The sequence below is a fragment of the Aspergillus sydowii genome (assembly GCF_001890705.1).
Source record: "Aspergillus sydowii CBS 593.65 unplaced genomic scaffold ASPSYscaffold_5, whole genome shotgun sequence".
In the NCBI taxonomy this organism is placed as follows: Eukaryota; Fungi; Ascomycota; class Eurotiomycetes; order Eurotiales; family Aspergillaceae; genus Aspergillus; species Aspergillus sydowii.
In genome coordinates, this window is record NW_024467863.1 from 1,016,321 (window position 1) to 1,034,985 (window position 18,665).

Below are 18,665 nucleotides of genomic sequence, written 5' to 3' on the forward strand. Positions count from 1 at the left end.
GTGATATAGAAATAGACTTCCAGTGTATCTGTAGACGACCGCTTTCAGGCTCTTTTGCTGGTCGGAACGCTTTCCCTGTCCGCCCGAAGAACACTCCACTCCCCGCCATCCCCTCACCCAACCTTTTCCTCACCATATTCTTTAAATTGACGCCGCTCCTCGCTATATTCGGTAGATCTGGCAGCTGGCTGCGAATGATCGCGTCTTCCATATGCTACCCAATAGCCAGGTCCGAGCTTCAACGACGCGAATCGTTTCGCAGTCCGTTGTTCCACGCGACATTACAGAGAAGTTCACACAAGCTGCATCAAGTGAGGCCACCTTCAGCCCTACCAATGCCAATTACGTCGGCATGAGCTCTTGCTAATAAGGGCTTCCCTCTACAGAATTAAAGACCGGACAACTTGTTAAAGATGAATACTTTACGCTTTTCGAGGCCGTGGGCGCCTTGGAGGTAGGCCGCAACTTATCCAACCATTGCGCCTGGCAACTATGGCATAACAGGCGGTGTCCGTCAGGAGCTAATGGAATCTGTGCATAATTAGATTATGGACTCCAAGATGGACAGTGGATATCTCGGTCCCGAAGAAAGCGGCAAAGGCTTGGAGGACGAATATGACGTTTTGCGCGACCTCGCACCAGAAGAAGTAGTATGGATAATGGATGAGCTGCTTTGCCATGAGGTGTGTAAAAATTGTTCGATAGTTCAATCATTGTTTGTTTCAGGAATGTGCTAAAGGAAACTGTTGCAAATGACAGATGGCATGGCATATGGGCCATCCTCTCTCGCAAACACTCTTCACCTCGATCTATCTCGACAGACTCTTATGGCCTATACCGAAACAATTCGAAGATACTCATTTTGGGCGTGAGGGGCGTGCCGCGTGTGAGCAAATACCAGAGCTTGTGCATATTGTACTACGCGCATATTGCCTTGGGCTGATCAAGTGCTGCGACCTGGTCCATACGCGAGTGACCAGGGAATTCTACTATGAGGTCAGTCCCTTCGTGTCGTGGCATGCAGGAACAGAAGACCAGAGCTTACTTACCTTGTGAATCGTGTAGGAGGAGGATTTTAGCACACAGCTCTACAACCGGTCATTGCTACCACACTTTGATTCTGGGCTTTTTACCACACTTTTGGACCGAGCAATTTCTTGGATCGATAAGCAGGAGGCGATGGACACAACCGTGAAAAACGCCATAAAATCTCGATTGGAATTCCGACAAGAATTTCTTTTGGCCTTGCTGCAAGATATCGATATTTTAGAATCAAGATCAGTGGACAAACTACAGTCTTGTCTGTCGATTTTGTCGACTCTCAAAGAATCGAAGCCTAACAGTCGGCCTGTGCCTGAAGCCTTCAGTTGGAAAATCCAAAGGAAATTGGCCAGCACAGTGCCTCCCCGCCCAATGGTCAGGATCAGCATTGAGGATGCGCTGGCGCATCTCAAACGGCTATGTCAGGACGGGATCGATCTCAATCAAATACTTGACTATAGGGGCCCGCCAAACTTGAAAGTACGACTCGCAAGCCCTTTGTTGTTGCCGCCATTACTGATCATATAGGTGGCTGTTTGGACTATCCTTTCCCGAAAACCTCAGCCGTCAGTATACATTCGATCCCTCATTCAAACCATCATCATGAATCAGATGGTCATCCTTGGAGCAGTTCCAGTCAAAAAGTTTCTGTATGATGAACTAGCGGCCCTTGTTCTGCCTTCAAGCATACTGCTTGAAGCCAATCTCGATGATACCGAAATGCCCTCCGATCCTCGTTTTCAGATTGCCCAATTGATGGATGGTTTCGTTAGGCGCTTTTCCCAGGTACGTGCCATCATTACACTGCTTTTATCATATAACTGACGGTGAATGTAGCCATTCGTGGATACATTCCGAAGTGCATGTTTGAACCGGTGCCGCATCCGCCGAACCATCTGTCATACCCTTGTAGATTGGGACAATCTACAAATGGAGGTTTGTTCACTAGAAACCCCAGGCATTGAAATAGGATTAACTTCCCATAGGCCGAAGATCTCGATGAACAACTACGTGTCTTGAGTGATGAACCCCCACTAGAGCTTCCAAACGGGGACACTACATACGCGTACCCGCTTAGCAGCTGGGCTTACCACCAAAAACTCATCCAATTCCGTCTCATACTCCAACTCGGGTTCGAGTTATCTATCTACGCTCCAGAGGAACTTCCAGGAATGTACTGGTATCTATCGCACATTTGCTCAACACACCTCGGTCATATCGATCGAATCCGCACGTTCATCCTTTCCGGCGCACAGCGAAGCCGGCGTTCCCTAGCCAAACACGCCATCCTTCGCAAATCATTCCTCCTCTTCGACCGCCTTACAATGCAGATCGTCGCCATCGACGCCTTTGCAATCGCCCTACACGCCCTGTACGTCCTCCTATCCCGACACAAACTCCTTTCTACCGCCGCCGGACCGCAAGCATATTCAAACGACCAATTCCGGTACGAGCTTCGAATGAAGCCCTTCCTCCAGATTACGCTCCCAGAACTTGTCCCATACGAAGAATATAGCCGCGAAGCTACTCTTCAAGGCGACAGCGACGAAGTCGTCATGGAGCGCGCAACCAAGGCCATCGGGGAAGCACGAAAAGCCTGGGAAACAACGCTCGCCAACGGACCATTCGACGACTTGAATGGCGGAAAGCCCGACGCTCCAGCTGTTGCAGAGGACTGGAATCGTGACGTGAAGGATACAATGCGTGCCTGTATCGGCGCGAGCATTGCGATTGAAACTGTGAAGAAAACGATTTCTTCTGGGGCCCGGCCGCTTAATCTCCGTGTTGATATTCCCGAGGTGGGCTCTAAGCCTCGCTGGCATGACTGGTGGGCTGTTCCGCAGGTTTCGCAGGTTCAGCCGAGTAAGAAGGCTTGAGCCAGCAACTTTACGAGATAGAGAGAGAGTATACGGGGCCGCTAGCACAATTTGATAGACGACAAACAGTCAGCAAGGTCAACAGCAATGCTAGCTACTGTATTGAGTAGATGATAATGACATTATGTGTATTACGGATGTCACTATAGAAATGGATCATTGGTTGAAGATTCTACACATTAATTAATTAATTAGGAGAGAACAGAAGGATTCCACCGTGTACTTCTAGTTTTCAGCCAGTTTGCACCGAAACTTCGTGCCATCAGCAAGCGCTTCGATTATTGTTAATATTCGTTATGGAAGCGGTTAACCATGGCATTTCTTTTTCAAAAACGCCCATTCTGAGGTCATTCCTTTCTTCCGTTACTGTCTGCTAAACGGTTATTGAGTATAGTTGCAGGAGAATGGATGGGTCTGGACTCCGTAGCCGGACGGACTAACCAGACAATCGGCTTCCACCATGACTTCATCAGCATCCGTCAGTCAATGGCCGTCAATTTAAGATTCGAATTTTATCTAGGGTAGGTATTGTTAGAGTCCTCCTGTTCGTCATAATCCCCCTGTTTCAAATCGTCATCCGCACCGTTTTAGGAGAGCTGCAGTCTTGGCTTCGGTTCTGAGCACAGACGCAGCTGCTGGAATTCCGAGCACGGCACAACGCGAGCCTCCAGCATTTTGCGTTCCTCTGGAGCGAATTATCGCAAATGTACCGCCTCTCCCATTATCAACCGATGTGCATCAGCTGATATACTTTTTTCTTGAACTTCTGCAGAGTCTCTGGCATTGATAGGGAATTGGATTGAATTTGAACCTTTTCGCGACCGCGACCGAGCTGGCCCTCGCTCCTTGACCCGCGACGATCCTCCGGTCCTGCTAGATCACGATCTTTTGTTTGCCTGTCGATGGCCGTTGCGATTCTGCATTCATTTGGAAGACTTGGTTACACACCATCTGGCATATTGGGTCTAATGTCGGTCGCATGTTTTTTGGGCTTGCATTAGATGATTCGGCTACCCCCTTCGCATTGTCCGCATTTGCTTCTCCTCCACCCATAAAAGGGAAGGCTTGTTATCGATTGCGATGCCAGTCTACCCTATTCGACGCCGACCACGCGAGTGCAAAACATGTCATCAATGTCGCGCGAGCAAGGTCCGCTGTGACCGAAGCGTGCCATGCAGCAACTGCATCAAGCGCGGGTTCAATTGTACCTACGGCCGTCCTCCTCCAGCCTTGGTCCCTCGCAGGCCACCAATTGCTCCCGAGAACTTCGCGGTCCCAGCGACCCCAGGAAATGCACCACAGATATATCTCCCATCGACGCTATCTACAAGTAGTCACGATGCGCTCTACTCTGCCGATCCCGGTATGGACGACCCATCGTCGGATACAGTTTCGATATCTCCCGGCGAGTGGGAAGAACTCAATACCAAGATGCAAGAGATGGCACACGTCCTAGAAAGCATGAAATCAATCGTCCAGGCGCATTCACATCCACTGCAACCGCCACAGCCGCGGAAACCAATCGATCATCCTCCGGACGCAAGTGAAGTAGGCGGCGGCTCTCCGTCGCAGCGAAATAGTAGCATATACGGATCGACCACGTTGAAAACGGGCTCGGTCCATATCGGAAATCGGTCTGCGTTACATGATATTTTAGACAAGACGAAAAGCGCTGCAGGCCCAGCGCAGGCGCTACCCAGAGACGATTTACTTGGGCAGCTTGCATTGGAAAACGACAACAGCGGATATCCTTTCGTTGACCTCTGGTCGTCGGATCCACTCACCTTCAACATTGGAGGTGTATGTGACGTACTGCCGGATGATGATCAGTGTTTCAAGTGAGTTTAAACCATATCCTATTTCAATTTGGGCGAATCTGCCGTCTGACTCCTGTAGACTGTTTAGCTATTACAAACATATCGCAGCTGTGCTGTATCCTGTACTTTCAGATGTTGATCAATTCGAGAGCGACCTGAAGCAATTATTGGAGGGCCGACAACGAGCAGGTGGAGTCTATGAGCCGGACAGCAATGGCTTGCTGAAACCTTTTGGAATGAGCATCGGCTTTCTGAGCCTCTGCTTCGCAGTCCTTGCCTCCGGGTGCCAGCTTTCTGATTTACCGGGAATCCAACGTGAGATGACTTCTTGGATATACGGTGAGCCGTCTGTTGCAAGAAGTACACATGTTCATCTGAAGATTAACAGCTCCTAGTTTCCTGTTCGTACCAGTGCCTGCGCATGCTGAATTATGTGTCGCAGCCGTCGGTGGAAGTCATCCAGATTCTATTAATCATCAGCAGTGTTCTATCCTACAACATGAATGCTGGAGCATCTTACACATTGCTCGGTAGGTGGCGATATCTTAGCGGTAGCTTATGATAAAGCTGACGGCCGTCTCAATTTCCAACAATAGGGATGACGGAACGTCTTTGCATGGTTCTTGGACTGCACGCAGAGGCGCCTGGTTACCCACCGGTCCTGCAAGAAGCTCGGAGAAGGGTTTGGTACGTAACCAGTCTTCGATGTACTTGAGTGGAGCAATGCATATTAATGGTGTTTCCCTAACTGGATAGGTGGGCCATGGCATTTCAGAACAGTCATTTCTCCCTGGCCTATGATCGGCCGTCAATCACCATGATCAGCCAGCCAGATATTCCCTACCACCGCAAATCAATGCCCGGGCATCGGTCATACTTCGAGACCTTGGCTCGCATTCTTGGCGTCGTACTTGAGACGCTCCGTGTCTTGATGATCGAGAAGCACTCGCACCTTCAACCAAGAGAAATTTTCGTGTATGTGAAACGTATACGCAGCATATTTGCAGAGGCAGCACCGCACCTGCGCTTCAGAGAGCGTTGCATCAGCTTAGCGGACAGCATCGAATGGGCGGAGCTGAAGCTGCACTCTTCGTATTATATCTCGCTTTTATGCCGAGTATCTTTGGATCCGGACGCCTCGATCGCCGACCAAGAACGTGAGAACTTACGGCATGAGTGCTTGGCGAACCTAGTGAACCTAATCGAAGCCTTTATTGAGTTGCACACGATCAGCCCGTATGCATCGCGCACCTGGATCAGTGTCCAGCGAACCATCGCATCGGCCTTCCTTCTTATCGCGAATACAAACGACAAGGTTTGGCCACGATCTCGGGACCTGCTCCGGCGACTTGAAAGGGTTCTCGCGGACCACGTATATGCGGACGGGACTGTGAACCCGACCACGCGAACAGACACGGCGAAGCACCTCTCCTCATCATTGGAAGCGCTCCGAGCAGTCAATTCTGCGTTTGATTCGGGAAAGAACCAGCGGGACGAACAGGGGACACCCTTGAAGGGCGAAAGCGCGACACCGAGCGTTCCGCCAGACACCTCGTTCCTGCCCTCGCCCGCATTCGCCAACCTTGCGGCCTCAATGCCGCCCTACGGAGGAGCATACGGCGTGCCTTTGGAGGACGGACATCTGGACAATATTCTGAACCAAGTGTCGGACGTAATGCTGTTTCCTAGTATGAACATAGGAAATTCATGAAGTGACGAAGAACATGTAATTTTATCTCACCCTCGACGGCATGGATCCGAGGGAAGACGTTAACCTGGCCGGCGACCGACCTGTTTGCTGTGGTCAGCACGAAATAATACAGAGAAGAAGAAAAGGGAGAGTCGGCCTTATAGAGTTCAGACTTTCGGTGCGGTGTCTCCGCTGTCCGAACGCCGAATAACATCCGTTTCGGCCGTACGTCCAGTGACTCGTATTGCCTGATTCGAGAATCGAGCATCACCACCACGACTGAAATGTAACCCCGAAACTCGGACTTCGAGATCTCAGCCCCAGCCCTTGCATATTGTTGCATTCCTAAAACGGCACTTTCGGATGGCCGGGCGCGTACTCCAATAGACTTCCTTAACTGAAGCACCCGTCATGACCACCAACCAGCTAGATTGCGGCGAGACCGAGACGCCTAAAAATTGGTGTGTTGATCCTAGCAGAAGGATCCAGTTAATGGCATTTTGACGGATTTTCAGTTCCTCTTTTCATATTTTGGGAACACTCTTCCATGCAATTGTGTACAATTCTATATATAGAAAGACGAAACCGAAGAACATAAATACTTTGCTCCTCTTCACTCAGAGTCCATCTTATAAATAATACTATTCGGATCATAAGGAAACTTGCGCACAATAATGTCCCCCACCCCCTGCTAGGACCAAAACTCATCCTCAACTGGTGAGAACTTCACCGCACAAGTCTCATTGGTCTGTCCAAAGGTCTCACCCGCAGTGGCAAATCCATCCATGTAGTTCACGCGGGACATGGTCCAGACAACAAGATCAGTTTGGTTGAGGTTCTCACCGCTGAAGACTCTAAAGTTCACGGGTGGTCCTGGTTGTTGGATGGATGGATGGGGAACAAGGCATCGTGATGCTGCGTGACCTAGACATCACCTCGGCCCAATGTGCAGCATGTGTCAAGTTACTCGAGTCCCGAACGGTTCGGTGTGCGGTTCCTGCGGACTGGAGGACACAGTAGTCGCGGTATTCGCCGCACTTACTCTTTGCCTCTTGATTGATGACTTGGATTTGGGGTTGGCCGTTGAAGACCTGACTCGTATAGGACTCGCTGCCCCTGGTATTGAACAGAATGTGCAGGAAGGGGAAAATTTAGGGAGAAAAGGAGGAGTTTGGGATCAGGTGATGAGAAGCTATCTGCTCAGTCCGCCAGTCCGCCAATCCCTCAGTTCTCTTCTGCAACATGATTTCTATCTCTGCAGGTACATCAACTGACACCCTACCCGTCGGAAACGAAAAAAACTGAGCTGGTTTTCCATCGCAGATCCCTTGTCGCTGTTTGTTATCGAGAAGATGAGGGCCAGTTTATCTGACCCTGCCGGTCACCTTGAGGTAGCAGCGACAGAATATGGATCCCCCCTCCCGGAACAGCTGTTATTCTCCTGCATGTGGAGTCATATCGAACTTTGACAATTGATCTACGTCGGGTAGATCCGATGTCATCAGCTGCAGGAACATAATATTGTCGCTATAATCAGCATAGAGAACTAGTTTGACTACTAGGAAAACTATGATGTTCGATAGGTGAGTCGTCCGATCAACAGCCGTGCAAGAGTTTCAGTCATGATTCATACGGGCCAGCGGAAAATTCCTTATTCTGCAAGGCCGAAGCGCCGAGAAAAATCGCCGTATCAATTTTGGCGAAGCATCAAATCCCAGCAAGAAAAACATGGAGAATACATTCAAAGCGTATCAGAGCAATTTATCCGGATCATCCTCAATCATTCCATGACAAGTTTCTTTTCATTTGGGCAGCTATGACTGCCGATCCCGCCCCGGCGTTTTAGATGCGGACTCTCGTTTCTGCTTCTCCGTGTCGTGGCCGTATTTAGCGAGTATGTGATTAATTGAGGGGCTGCAGCTGTCTGGATCAGCCCAGTAGTGATGGTTGAAACTGGAGATATATGAAGGGTCCCAACCCGGCATCTCCAGTCCTCTAAATACCTTGACGCTTTTGCGACTTACACCCATCATGGTCCCGCTACGACACATACTCTCGGTTCTCTTCTATGCATTCGCTTGCAGTGCCTTTACGTTGAGCCGACGTGCTCCAACACCCGGGCAGTTGTCCCAAGTCACCGATTTTGGAGAAAATCCTACCGACGTCGGTTTCTATATATACGTCCCCGAAAACCTGGCGACTAACCCTGCCATTGTTGTAGCGATTCACTACTGTATAATCATCATACTACCTAGAAGCGTACTTCGCTAATAGGTGACTACCAGGCACGGGAACCGCTGAAGCGTACTACACCGGCACCCCTTACGCGCAGTATGCAGAAACCCACGGATTCATCGTCATTTACCCAGAAAGCCCGTACGAGGGCGGCTGCTGGGACGTTAGCTCCCAATCATCCTTAACCCACAACGGAGGCGGCAACAGCAACTCCATCGCCAACATGGTGACCTGGACAACTGACCAGTACAACGCGGACTCCAGCCGCGTCTACGTGACAGGAACCAGCTCCGGCGCAATGATGACTGTAACGCGTCCAGATGCCTTGAAAGGATTTCTAGTACAAGCTAACAACCGCAGAACGTCATGGCAGCCACTTACCCTGGGCTCTTCTCCGCCGGTATCGCCTACGCAGGTGTAGCAGCCGGATGTTTCTACGCCGAGGCCGACGAACAAGACTGGTGGAACAGCACCTGCTCGACTGGGGAGTCCGTCAGCACGCCTGAGCACTGGGCCGAGATCGCAAAAGCTATGTACCCCGACTATGACGGTGACAGACCGAAAATGCAGATCTATCACGGCAGCCAGGATACTACGCTAGATACGCAGAATTACTACGAGACTTGCAAGCAGTGGGCGGGCGTTTTTGGGTACACCTATGACTCGCCGCAGGAGACGCAGAATGATACGCCTGTGGCTGACTGGGATAAGACGATCTGGGGCCCGAACCTACAAGGAATTTTGGCGAATGGAGTGACTCATAACATCCAGATCCAGGGCGATGAGGATCTGAAGTGGTTTGGGTTTACTAGCTAAGAGGGTTCTTTCGAGAGCTGAAAATTTGAGACGGCATTATGTCATGGCATGCTGCCATTGACGAGACTTGCGAAATAGTGGCATCCCTCACTACTTTATAAACATCAATATATTATTGTCTTGCCGAGCTCTAAATTTCTCGAACCAAAAGTCCAAAATATGGTTCTTTCCGCCAAGCCCACCTCTTTCTCTCCCCTCATCCCCACAACGTTAACCTAACCCGCACCCATACTTACTACTCCTCAACTACCACCCAACTAGCGACCCAAGAAGCACCAAAGAAAAAGGGGGATAAAATGGCACCCAACCCACCAAAAGGCCGTTTAATCTCACAATTCGAGAATCGGTACGTAGTTTCCCCTACTGCCTCCACTTGAGCCAGCTAAGTCCGGACATTGCTCAACACCACTCGGACACAGACCCACAACCTCACACGGCGCAGCATGGTCCGACCTATGGAACTCGGGGGAAAGCGACCTCTGGGATAGAGGCATTCCATCGCCGGCTTTAGTTGATTTGGTGGAGAGTTATAACCAGACGCTGTTTTGTCCGTTCCAGGCTACTAGTACTACTGCCCCTACTGCTACTACTAGTAGTAGTAGTAGTAGTCAGCGGAACGATGGGGGAGGGGGAGTAGTAGTGGAAAAGGGTAGGAAGAACGTGCTCGTGCCAGTATGTATATCTCGAATTTTGCTTATCCATACCATCGCCTCAAGAAACAGAGGGATAATGGGATTTATATTAATGAGCGTCGCGACACAGGGCTGCGGCCGGGGCTACGACGTAATCGCCCTCGCGCTCCACGGGTTCAATGCATGCGGCCTTGAGATCTCGGGAACAGCAGTCTCAGAGGCTAGAGAGTTTGCAGAGAAGGAACTTGCATCTCCGCAGGCGTGTAATTTCGGGGAAACATGGAAGGAAAATCCCAGTGGTATTATTCAGGCGGGAAAAGCGCAGTTCGTAGAAGGAGACTTCTTTGATGAGGCTTGGCTTGGGGCGCTGGATGTTGAGCAGTTTGATGTCGTCTATGATTATACTGTGAGTCTTTCAGTTTTTTTTTTTTTTTTTTTTTAAACCTACTTCAAACTGGATTTGCGGCACTGCTGTGAATTAGTTGGTATGTATGTAGGTGGTGCTAGTGCTGACAAGTCGTAGTTTCTATGCGCCCTGCATCCAAGTCAGCGTGGACAGTGGGCGGAGCGGATGGCGGAGTTGTTGAAACCAGGTGGGCTGTTGGTTTGTTTGGAGTTCCCCATGTATAAGGACCCTGGGCTTCCTGGGCCTCCGTGGGGTGTTAACGGGGTACATTGGGAAATTCTGGCTGGTGGGGATGAGGGAGTTGGGAAGTTCACAAGGCGGGTGTATATGCAGCCAGAAAGGACGTACGAGGTTGGGAAGGGTTCTGATATGATTAGTGTCTATGAGAGAAAATGAAGAATCCGTGACTTCTACTTCAATTGGGAACTATCAAGGAAGTTCCTGCAAAATCACTAGCCTTCAAGTTCATAACCAACATCTTCAAACCATACATCAAACGTCCATCATATACCACATTACCTGTCATGAATGGGTGCAAGAGAATCCTAATTCTTGGGCGCGCGTTCAATGTTTTCGTCGGTTGGGTTGTAGTCCCCCTTCTCAGGGTCCTCCACGGTCTTTGTCTTCAACTCCTCTTGAACACCCACGACAGCGGTCTCGAAGCGGCGACCACGCTTCTCTGGGCCGAAGGCGGTTGTCACCATGATTCCGGTAGCGATGATTGCAGTAGCGACGCCCATAGTGGGGCCGTAGGCCTCGACAGGAGTTCCAGACGGGCCTTTGATGAATGTTTTTTCCGCGACAGCGTTGACAATCTGTGCTGACGGAGAGGAGATCATATTTCCGACCTGGTAGGTAAGACCTTGTACTTTGTTAGAATGTATGCATAATCCTAAGGGCTTGGGATGCAAACGTACCTGGGAACAGGGATCGGAAGGCAGGTGGGGAGAGCTCGTTCAAATGAATGGGGATGACACCCCAAGCACCCTGTATGAAGAATTGGAGAAAGAACCCAGTTGCGCTGAGAGATCTCTCTGTTTTTGGGAGAATCCAGGCGGGGATGAGTACACCGGATATGAAAGCCGCAACAATGATAGCACGGCGACGTCCTACAAACTGCGATAAATATCCAATGATGGTACCACCAACACAGGCTCCAGTCTTCATGATGATTGATGCGCGAGAAGCCCCGTCGTTTTCCAGTTCCTTCTGGGTCAACATGAATGTAGTGTAAGAGTCTTGGGACGTGTGGGAATAATAGTTGAACTGCACAAGGTTAGTTCGGTAATCTGTCATAAACGGAGAAAAGCGCACCCAAGTCATCAGGATAATGCAGTAAACCGAAATCTTCCATTCTTGGCCAACCATGTGTTTCGTCTCTCTCCAAAACTCTCCAGCACTAACCGACTGTTTTCCTGCTGCCTTTGCCTCAAGAAACTGTTTCGACTCAGGGAAGAGCATACGAATTAGACCAATACCAATCGAGATTCCAGCTGAATTTCGTCAGAACGTCTCGACATATTCGCGATTTAGTAGACATACCGGCAATCCAAAACACTGTCTTGTAGGTTTCAGTTTCTCCCCCAACTCCCAAGTTGGCACATGCAGCAAAGACATATCCAAGGGAGTAACCTTGCTGGAGAATCCCAGACATGAGACCACGGGCATTGACACTATGAAACAATTAACATTGAAGAAGTGATATTGCTCAAGGAGTGGTACGTACGGGCAGTGTTCCAAAGCCATGGCAATAGCATTTCCATATACACCACCCATGAACAGCCCGAACAAACTTCTCACGGCCAGGAACTGCTGGAAAGTGCCACTGTAGATTGTTGCAATCTGGAGGACTCCTAGCACGATCATGTTGACGACCATGGGCCATTTACGACCCCATCTGTCACCCGCTAGACCGAAGAATGCCGCTCCCACACTTCTCAGTAGCAACGTCAGAGTAATGGCAGTGGATATGTCAGTCTTAGTCTTCCCATAATAGTCGGCAAGCTTCACCTGCTGGATGGATAGCGCGTGGAAGTCAAACGCATCCGCAGTCCAGGCGGCAAGTCCGACGAGAAAGAACAGCCAGTCCCGCGCACTCAGCAACATGAAAAGTTTGATGGGGTTTTGGAAGCGATCAGGGTCCTGCCATTCCGCACGCTTCTCACCCTGCTCGTTAACTATTTCGACACGCTGTCGCCATCTGAAGAGATCAGCCCAGGACTGCTTTGCGACAGCCCAAATCCCCTCAGCGACGGGCTCAGCAGGCTCGTTGTGTGGTGAAGACATGGTCACTCTTTGTTGAAACAGGAAAGCCTTGTCTTTGATGGGGCCTTCGTGCTGGAGCAAGGGAAGTTGACTCTACTTTCATAGCTCACGGCGGTTTCATCTAGCTTATATACGCCCGACCCCCTGCCATCGTCTTTCGCGGATCGCATCAAGGGTTTCATGCGGAGGGTGTGCGACACCACCCCACGCAATAATGATATTCCCTCATAATCAAACCCCTCCCATGGCTTTTGCGGCCTTCCATTGCGTACATGCCCCACGGCGGGCTACAAATCTACCGCGACCCGAGGTGCTGCCAAGGGCCTAAGCAATCTGGGGTTGCAGCAAAATGTCGAGCACAACCCGTTTTGGATGCATTCCGGGGATCGACTGGTCTCAACGTGGATGCCGAGACGCGCTAGCTCACACAGTTTTCGCCCATGGTCATGGAAGGACGAAAACAAGACAAAGGATGCAGTCAGCCAAGGTCAAACAAGGTCCAGCCTTGAGAAAGGTAAGACGTTTAGGTCTAGATGCGGTATTTCAATCTACTCTAACTCCCAAGTGCAGGTGTTTGCTGCCAGGTTCCGAATGTGAACAAGATGACACAGTGCGAGATAGCAGCCTCGACTGCCAAGGGTTGAAGGAATGCACAGCTCAGCTCAGACTCTCAGCTGCATCGAGATCCCTGCGGAGGAAGCGAGGGCGTCATCTCTCCTGGGGGATATGCGAGGCCACGAGACCCTTGCCGGGGTTTGTGCGCCGAAAACAACATCCCCAGCCTGGCTTTTGATGCCGGAGAATGACGGGCTGCGTGGCTCGGAGGCTTTCCGATATCTTGCCCATCCCGGATGAGTGGAAGCCTAATCTCATAAACACATTTCATAGCGGGGTACAAGGGGGTTGAAGTCGGGGACACCGATCAAACACCGGTTTTTTCTGGGGCAAGAAAGTCGGGGAGGGGCAGTATTCGGGTGCCGGAGGCACCTCCGTAGCCTTGGCGGTCTTGGAAAACACGCAAAAGAAGAGTTTTGGAGACGCTTACTCTTGCCAAGCAAGAGCTTATTGGGTGGGAGCGGACGCGAGACACAGAGGGAAACGCCAGCTGCAAGGCTTGTCTGTCGTTGGCTAAGCCGACCCGGCCTCAGTTCGAAGCAAGGTCATGTGCTTGCAAGCTTTTATCATGGCAATCACTCTGTCAATGACTGGTGTTGGACTCCGTTCTCGTCCCGATGATACAGGATGAAGTTTTCAGGAGTTGGGAAGCTGGAAGCCAAGAAGATGACGCGGGAGCTGGAGAAGGCTGGAGACCCCGCGTTGTCTAGACCTAGCCTAGTACCCCACGTGATGGTGTCTATACCTTCCGTTCTAATGCACAGGACGGTGCCACTCTTGAACGCATCACACTCTCCAGGATTCGAGTCCCTGCACGGTCAATTTGTCATCGCCCAGGGCCAGATATCGCCGAGCCCGGCAATCGGGCTCGGCCTGAAGTCTCAAGCTTACCAGGACAATTCATGCCGAAGAACGGCATTTCTCCTATTGGGAATTGAGTCCAGGCATCCCGAGACTTGCCGCAAAGGTCTGTTCATTGTTTTGTGACGGTTGTTATTGGCGAGGGACCTGTGGGGAATTGACACCTCGAGGGAAGATCCTGACACACAGAAATCCCCAAGCAGAGGGAATTTCCAGATACTTTGCGAATGGGCCATGACCGTGAGCCATTTGCTTCTCTTGGCTGCAACAAGCCCATGTTTGGTCCTCTTTCAAACAATTGAAACTATCAAGGATTCCACCAAATTGTTCTCGCCGAGACAATCGGGGCAGATGTCGGGATAACGTATGCGCTTAGATATTCATGGCCACCAGATAACCCCCATTAGACTCGGATAGTTAACTGAACGGAGGAAACAACTGTCAACGGTTGATTCTCGGATTATCTCCGTCAATCTAGAATAATGTCTGCACTAGCAGATTCGACTACCACCTTGGCATCTCATCCCGCGCACGGCTCCATTTCGGTAGATTGCGGTACTTACATTTGCTATTCTAGTATCTATTTCTAAAATGTCCAGATAGACGCGCTCGTATATAATCCCTGTGCAGAGATAGTCCCTTAAATTTTGTATCTAGCTACGGATGGGGGCCAGACCAAGGTTGATGCCTAGGTGCTCTTCAACCTCAAGGACGTGTTTCATGTCAGTTACCCATCAGAGTTGGACACACTTCCCCAGGCGAATCGACCGACAGGCCATTCATACCAGGTGTTGTGCGTCTGTTTAAGTCAGAATTTGTTGCGAAAGAAGACTGGCAATCACTAGTGCACCTTGAGTTCATAGAGAGGACAAGCGCTCAAGCCTCAGGTCTATATTCGTGTGTACCCAAAGCGTTTACCAATCGAATGATGGCCTGGTAGGCCTCCTACAATCCGTACAACTAGTATTCAACAGCTCTCTCTATCGTCCTTCTAAGCCTCTGACTATTCTATAACTGCCATACCGCCATCTATGGACCTTTTTGAGTTTATTCATGGATAGCCCTAAACCTTTGGGTCCCAAAACAGGCACAAGATGGAAAACTGAATGATGATGTCTCTCAAATACTAGACAATCAAGCGCAGTACAAAAAAAGGATAAAGAGCATCGGAATACTAAGATAGGAAGGAACAAATGGCCTGGGGAATCCATGCTGCGTTGAGCGAGTATTGTATTGGGGGACGATGCAACGGAGGAACTTTGGTAAAAGGCAGGAGCGACCGATGCCAATGCACTTTTCTTCCACAGAATATGCGCCGAACCGAATCATCCAAGGATAATTACCGACTAATTATCCACCTTATCGAACAAGCACTGTGCCCTCAAGATGTTTCGCGGCTCAAACCAGCGACGCCTCGAAGCCATCTGCATGCAAGTATCTTCCCCGTGAGCCGCGCAAAAATAAATACCCCGCTAACTGGGTACATCAAGCTGCTTGTATGCGGAATTCCTGGTTGAGATGGCCTAGAACTGAGAACAATACATGGTGTCACAAACCAGTATGCCAGTATCATCCACGAAATTCTTCGGAGACCCTAAAGCGCAAAACGTTCAAAAGTCTACACCAGCCGGCAGTACTTTAGTTGGGAGAAACATTCATCATTTACGGTCCTACCTTAGGCTTCTGAAGTTTAACAATGTTCACTTTACCCCGGGCCAATAGATCTGTGGTTTTGGGACCTCGCAGGACCCTCGCAACAACGCCATCTCAGATCTGAAGCTGAGGAAGCTCGGATTGCACCAAGCATGGCGACTGTTTTTGTTTTGTAAACGTGAAGTTCCGCAGATTGTGGCAAGCATGCCAACAAACTCAGCGCAATGTTTCCGCCGATCAGCCGTCCATTCTTCTGAGACAAAACTACTTTCCTGGCCATAATAACGTCCTCATAGGCTATCTTTTTGGGGGATATATGCTGTTAGGCCTGGCGCGCCAGTTATATGTGCTTTCATCCGGGGGTCAACCGGGCACTGCTTCTTACTGATATTCTTGTCGTCATCGTTGCCAACTTACATATCCATAGCTAATAAACTGTAGGAACCTCCTTAGGTAGGGTAAACGAAATATAAAAATGGTCAGACCAGACAATAGACTCTGACGAGGTTATAAAACTAAAACGATACTTTGCCTGGTCAAACATATCCTTTGTCCATTTGTAAGCTTTCGAAACACGCTTCCCACGTTTGAAGTCGAGACCACTATATTTAACACACAAAGAGGCAGCCCTTCTATTAATAGTCCAATAATAAGGCTGAAACATCTCGTGTTCACCATTGTATCCTTGAATTTGGCTACACCTAACTTTAAATTTAGCTGAAACACTCTACAATCCCTGGTGAAGAAAATGCGCATCATCATTGTGTTCTCGCAAGATACAGTAAGTGACCATATCTGCAACGTTCAATAATATGTTATTTTGAAATATGGCATGCGATTTGATTTGTATAATGCTACGTACGTATATATATGTTCCACCTAGGTCTAGCCATATCGCGAGTCAAAGTAAAAAGCAAAGAACGTTCGATTTATATTTAAAATCGAGAATATAAACTTCGCCTACAAAAGGAATACGCACGGTTTTCGTGAGAGCGAACCTAATTGTTTCTCAGCCCTAATTTAAGTTTCCTGATAGAGCGACTAGATGGAACAAAGCAGTTTTGGACATGTATATATTTGCGCATATAAACTACCTAATATATACTTCCATATCGGATGCCATAGACTCCCACTACACCGTACTATTACAGTCGAGAATATTCATATGGAAGTAGATATACTCTCCCGCTATGGAATCACGCAGAAAGTTCTCGTCATTTCGGCCAAGTGACTACGGAGTATATACGTACTATCTCGTTATGCAGGACTACATACCAGAATCCATAGCCCGAGTTAATGCCGAGATAACATCCCTGCTTTTTGCCACCCAACAGTTGCATCTCCCCAGAGGAATTAAAGTGCACATACATAGGTACTGTATATACGGATCAACTGCAGACTTTTCAGATACGGTATCCTGGATCCGAGTGCTCGACCCATAAGTATAACATATTGGTAGTAGGTGCATTTCTAACGGGTTGCCGAGGTATATTCTACATTGAGGATATACTCCGCTAGTAGTCCACAGCGTCTCGCCTTGCCTCGGGTAAGGGTTATACTTATCGATCAGCCCAACGGTCGGGTGGGTAACAACCGGGCCTGGTATACCCACTCTCACAAGGGAAACAGAGATTTTTTTTTATGCCCCGGTCTCCGTGTATCTAGGATTCAATGCCAAGAAATTATGCCGCATATATTAGTAAGTGGCAATAAAGTGTTTGTACGAGACTGTTTGGTAAATACTGTTCTTAATATGCGAGTGCGAAGTCCGTCTGGGCACGGTTCAGTAAGCGTATTCGTTTCGATATATATTTCAAGTTAGGGCTCGATGCATGATAGGTACTGAAGACCGAAGTACAGATACAATTGATGTATCCCGCCACAAATCACAAGCCTTACTTAATTGCCCTTGCATCGAAAATGACTCTCCCCTGAACTACAAAGTTGTACAAAGCCTTGCCGATTTACCCTTCGATAGTCTACCCACTAGTCGAGAAATGAAGAAAATTTCAATCTGTGCCTAACTGATCCATCCCGTCTCAACAAGCAACTAGTAAAAGATCGCCGCTGATTGAACCTTGCCGTATTACCTTGTAACAGCGGAGCGATCCTCGAAAGAGCAAGTCTTTCAGTAGCCAAGTAATCCACCATATTGAACAGCAATACGAACGACTGATGTCCGAGAGTAACCGCGCAGACGCCCAATTGACGCCTGCAAAATTGCAATTGACTCATCGTTGCTGGAAGCCCAAGCCCAAGGCCAGAAGGTGACTAACGAGCTGAAGAGGTATGGAGACTCAGAAGGAAAAAACTTGAGAAACAATTAAACAAACAAGAAAATCTTCACGCTAGTCCAATGAAAATTTCCCGATCTATCCGAGTGCCGGGTCCGCATCACAAGCCATGGCGTCCGGTGCCGCTGCGGGCCCGGAAAATTTTTTCAGAGACGGGGGGACTTGAAGACCCTCGCCCGGACGACCGACGCCGTAGCCCGAAAAGAGCCTCGGATGGGGAAGCTGGCTAGACTCCGTTGTCCGTAGGGCGAGATGGATCCACGGTTCAGCTTTGCTGGGCGTCCTTCACGAGGGAAACGGCGGGCATCGGCAGTCGGATGCCGGTTTACCGATTATACATTCATTGATTATGACTCAGTTCGGTTAGTTGAGTTGAGGATGGGAGATAATGCATTGGTGTTATGCACTGAGCTTCAGCAAAGGCATAGTAATACTGTCTTTTGAGATCTGATGCTGTTGTTGG

General features: G+C 49.3%; 8 protein-coding genes across 8 annotated transcripts; 5 read left to right on the plus strand and 3 right to left on the minus strand.

The window, feature by feature from the left end:
- Positions 1 to 111: 111 nt before the first annotated feature.
- ASPSYDRAFT_45180 (N-alpha-acetyltransferase 35, NatC auxiliary subunit) lies at positions 112 to 3,386 on the plus strand. Its single transcript, XM_040846986.1, has 8 exons — positions 112 to 311; positions 387 to 454; positions 546 to 683; positions 760 to 996; positions 1,066 to 1,521; positions 1,570 to 1,827; positions 1,879 to 1,977; positions 2,028 to 3,386. Exons 1-8 carry the CDS (start codon positions 212 to 214, stop codon positions 2,916 to 2,918), a joined length of 2,247 nt encoding a protein of 748 aa, XP_040702590.1. The 5' UTR covers positions 112 to 211; the 3' UTR covers positions 2,919 to 3,386.
- Positions 3,387 to 3,998: 612 nt separating this feature from the next.
- On the plus strand, positions 3,999 to 6,446 carry ASPSYDRAFT_151222 (uncharacterized protein; the record flags this gene model as incomplete). Its single annotated transcript, XM_040842082.1, has 5 exons — positions 3,999 to 4,756; positions 4,815 to 5,074; positions 5,131 to 5,265; positions 5,332 to 5,422; positions 5,492 to 6,446. 5 exons carry the CDS (start codon positions 3,999 to 4,001, stop codon positions 6,444 to 6,446), a joined length of 2,199 nt encoding a protein of 732 aa, XP_040702591.1.
- Positions 6,447 to 7,069: 623 nt separating this feature from the next.
- On the plus strand, positions 7,070 to 7,828 carry ASPSYDRAFT_973165 (uncharacterized protein). The gene is made up of 2 exons (XM_040853235.1): positions 7,070 to 7,686; positions 7,749 to 7,828. The coding sequence occupies exons 1-2, from the start codon at positions 7,370 to 7,372 to the stop codon at positions 7,795 to 7,797; spliced, it is 366 nt and encodes a 121-aa protein (XP_040702592.1). The 5' UTR covers positions 7,070 to 7,369; the 3' UTR covers positions 7,798 to 7,828.
- A 478-nt stretch (positions 7,829 to 8,306) lies between these two features.
- Positions 8,307 to 9,624, plus strand: ASPSYDRAFT_971635 (acetyl xylan esterase). The gene is made up of 3 exons (XM_040853230.1): positions 8,307 to 8,658; positions 8,711 to 8,967; positions 9,021 to 9,624. Exons 1-3 carry the CDS (start codon positions 8,457 to 8,459, stop codon positions 9,474 to 9,476), a joined length of 915 nt encoding a protein of 304 aa, XP_040702593.1. The 5' UTR covers positions 8,307 to 8,456; the 3' UTR covers positions 9,477 to 9,624.
- A 148-nt stretch (positions 9,625 to 9,772) lies between these two features.
- ASPSYDRAFT_1176886 (uncharacterized protein) lies at positions 9,773 to 11,304 on the plus strand (the record flags this gene model as incomplete). The annotated part of the gene is made up of 5 exons (XM_040840316.1): positions 9,773 to 9,822; positions 9,896 to 10,074; positions 10,117 to 10,148; positions 10,239 to 10,514; positions 10,632 to 11,304. 5 exons carry the CDS (start codon positions 9,773 to 9,775, stop codon positions 10,908 to 10,910), a joined length of 816 nt encoding a protein of 271 aa, XP_040702594.1. The 3' UTR covers positions 10,911 to 11,304.
- ASPSYDRAFT_150856 (carboxylic acid transport protein) lies at positions 11,060 to 12,800 on the minus strand (the record flags this gene model as incomplete). The annotated part of the gene is made up of 5 exons (XM_040842045.1): positions 11,060 to 11,376; positions 11,432 to 11,780; positions 11,829 to 12,007; positions 12,057 to 12,187; positions 12,241 to 12,800. 5 exons carry the CDS (start codon positions 12,798 to 12,800, stop codon positions 11,060 to 11,062), a joined length of 1,536 nt encoding a protein of 511 aa, XP_040702595.1.
- A 3,129-nt stretch (positions 12,801 to 15,929) lies between these two features.
- Positions 15,930 to 16,302, minus strand: ASPSYDRAFT_973826 (uncharacterized protein). Its single transcript, XM_040853236.1, has one exon. The coding sequence runs from the start codon at positions 16,186 to 16,188 to the stop codon at positions 15,961 to 15,963; it is 228 nt and encodes a 75-aa protein (XP_040702596.1). The 5' UTR covers positions 16,189 to 16,302; the 3' UTR covers positions 15,930 to 15,960.
- ASPSYDRAFT_973861 (uncharacterized protein) lies at positions 16,302 to 16,711 on the minus strand. The gene has a single exon (XM_040853238.1). The coding sequence runs from the start codon at positions 16,668 to 16,670 to the stop codon at positions 16,416 to 16,418; it is 255 nt and encodes an 84-aa protein (XP_040702597.1). The 5' UTR covers positions 16,671 to 16,711; the 3' UTR covers positions 16,302 to 16,415.
- Between the last annotated feature and the right edge of the window lie 1,954 nt (positions 16,712 to 18,665).